This window comes from Otolemur garnettii, unplaced genomic scaffold, assembly GCF_000181295.1.
Source record: "Otolemur garnettii isolate 467f Iridium unplaced genomic scaffold, OtoGar3 scaffold00423, whole genome shotgun sequence".
NCBI lineage: Eukaryota > Metazoa > Chordata > Mammalia > Primates > Galagidae > Otolemur > Otolemur garnettii.
The window spans coordinates 61,369-63,714 of record NW_003852818.1 but is presented as its reverse complement, the minus strand read 5'-3'; the positions used below and the strand labels follow the sequence as shown (position 1 = coordinate 63,714).

Here is a 2,346-nt window from a genome sequence, read left to right as displayed (position 1 = left end):
AAAAAAAAAAAAAAAGTCACATTCTACTATTTATTTTTACATTACAAGTTGCTTTTTAGAGGAGATGAAATTTTAAGTTTGATGTAGTTTAGAATAACAGCACATTCAGAAAATGGTATATGCATGTGAAAATCTATGTGTTAGATGGTGGGCCCTCCATTAGTTTAGTGCCTGCTAATTTATATGGAAAAAATATTTAAAACTACTGACTATTACTCATAACACAGCACACACAAAAGTTATATCTTGAAGACTCTGATTAAGCATTAAAATAAGATCACCATCAATCAGGTAAAATAATACCTGTAATGGCCATAAAACAGGAGATTGAGGGGCAGTGATGTGTCCCCAGGTTATTTCATCCTCAGATCTAAAAGCAAAGGTTGTCTGATGTGCTATTTGGGCATAATGTTGATTTCTGGCTTGGTGCCTGTGGCTCAAGTGTCTAAGGTGCCAGCCACATACACCCAAGGTGTATGAATCCAGCCCGGGCCCTCCAAACAACAATGACAGCCACAACTAAAAAATAGCCAGGCATTGTGGTGGGCACCTGTGGTCCCAGATACTTAGGAGGCTGAAGCAGGAGACTCACTTGAGCCCAGAAGTTGGAGGTTGCTGTGTGCTGTGATGCCATAGCACTCTACCCAGGGGGATAGCCTGCGGCTCTGTCTCACAAAAAAAAATGTTGATTTCCCATTGTCCAACACTGTGACACTATTCCTCCAATAGTAAGAGGAATCACAAATACAGAAGATGGGAAAAAAATAGGTTGAGGCCAATCAATGTCACAGGTGAACTAAAAATGTTTTATAAATATACTTTTTGTTTGCTAAAATTATGCAATAAAGATAAAAAATAAAAAAGTAATCCTTCATGAAATATTTAAGATGAAATCACATCATCATCCATGAAGTATTTAAAATGAAATCATGCAATGGACTAATGTGGAAGGAGAGGAAATAAACTGTTAATGAATTTTCTTTAGGACTAATTTGGGGACCTAAAAAATTGTCTTACCTTTTGTACAGATAAGGTAACTCTGGGTAGTTTCTTTTCAATACCTTCAGGCTGTTGGACATCATACAAAAACAAGCACAGAATAATGAGTTTGGCTCATCTTCTCATTGAGGAGAAGCAGTCAATCGTTAGCTCAGATAAGCTTGGGCAGTACAAATTTGTCCCTGAGAGATCCACAAATTGCCTCCTTCTGTCCATATCTACAAGTCACTGAACATCACCAATACCCATTTTAGGCTCTGTGTTCTCAATTGGACAGAGGATGCAGTGTGGGACACTCTTGGTTCCTCTCATCCTGTCTAACATCTCCAGTAGACAAATAAGAGTGTTTGGTAGAGCAGCGATGTGCCAAGAGTAAGGTGACGAGATTTTAACATTGGTAAAGTGGGACACCATTGATGAGGGTGGGGGTGGGGTGGTGGGTTGGGTGGGTAATTGGCTGAGCTGTTTATGTTTAGGGACCCTCTAGAGAGGGTGGACTACTTGTTTGTTCCAGACAGTTTGCCTCCTTCTGAGCTAATTGTCCTTGCCTGGAAGCGAAAGAGGGAGCCAGTATCCTTCTGATATGATTCCACCTGGGTGACCTTGCCCAGGAGGGGAGTAGGGAGTTTACATTAGCCTTTTCATTTCGGAATGAGGTTACATTATCCTCTTCATTCCCAAATGGAGTTACATTAACCTTTTCAGCAGCTGAAAACCGTATTTTCCCTTCCCATTCTCCTGCTATTCCCTAGCTTGTCATGCCATGCATTCTTTCCAAAAATCGGGACTTTTTAAAAATTCTGTGGGTCACAGGACAAATTGTTAAAACTCAGGACTGTCCCGTCAAAAGCAGGACATCTGGTCACCTTAGCCAAGAGGCGAGATGAGAATGATAAACTTTGATTCTTCTTGAGGGTTATGGGAAATGCACTGGAGTATATGGCAAGGAGATTTGTCTCTTGGAGTTGAGAAACAGTTTTTAAAAAGTGAAGGAAGAGAAATAGGTGGTAGAGAAAGCATCATGAATCAGAAGCAAACAAGGCATTGTCAAGCCTGTCTCAGAAAGGATGCACTTTATGGTATTTTAATTCATTTAAAATGGCATGTCTTGTGTCAGAAGTAACTGTGATAGATTAAAATTTCTTCAAGGAGAATGTCTTTTAACACTTCACTTCTCAGGTATTGTCTATTTCTTATCAGGGAAAGTTTGTCAGTTTTGCATGTACATACCTCTACTAATAGTCTCTTGACTACGGTGTCTTTCCAGTTTAGATTTTGCTGCTCAGTTGATTTGTTTGGGCAAGCACTACTTTGTTTGGACTCAGCCACTGCAGTGATATTCATTTT

General features: G+C 39.7%; 1 protein-coding gene across 1 annotated transcript in view; it reads right to left on the bottom strand.

Moving 5' to 3' along the window:
• LOC100945761 (ovostatin homolog 2-like) overlaps positions 1-2,346 on the bottom strand; it is a 55,343-nt gene that overhangs the window by 14,662 nt on the left and 38,335 nt on the right. The window contains 3 exon segments of the mRNA XM_023509145.1: positions 1,018-1,053; positions 1,056-1,068; positions 2,230-2,346. The exon segment at positions 2,230-2,346 is cut by the window's right edge and continues 1 nt beyond it. Of these exon segments, the coding sequence (XP_023364913.1) occupies positions 1,018-1,053; positions 1,056-1,068; positions 2,230-2,346 (166 nt within the window).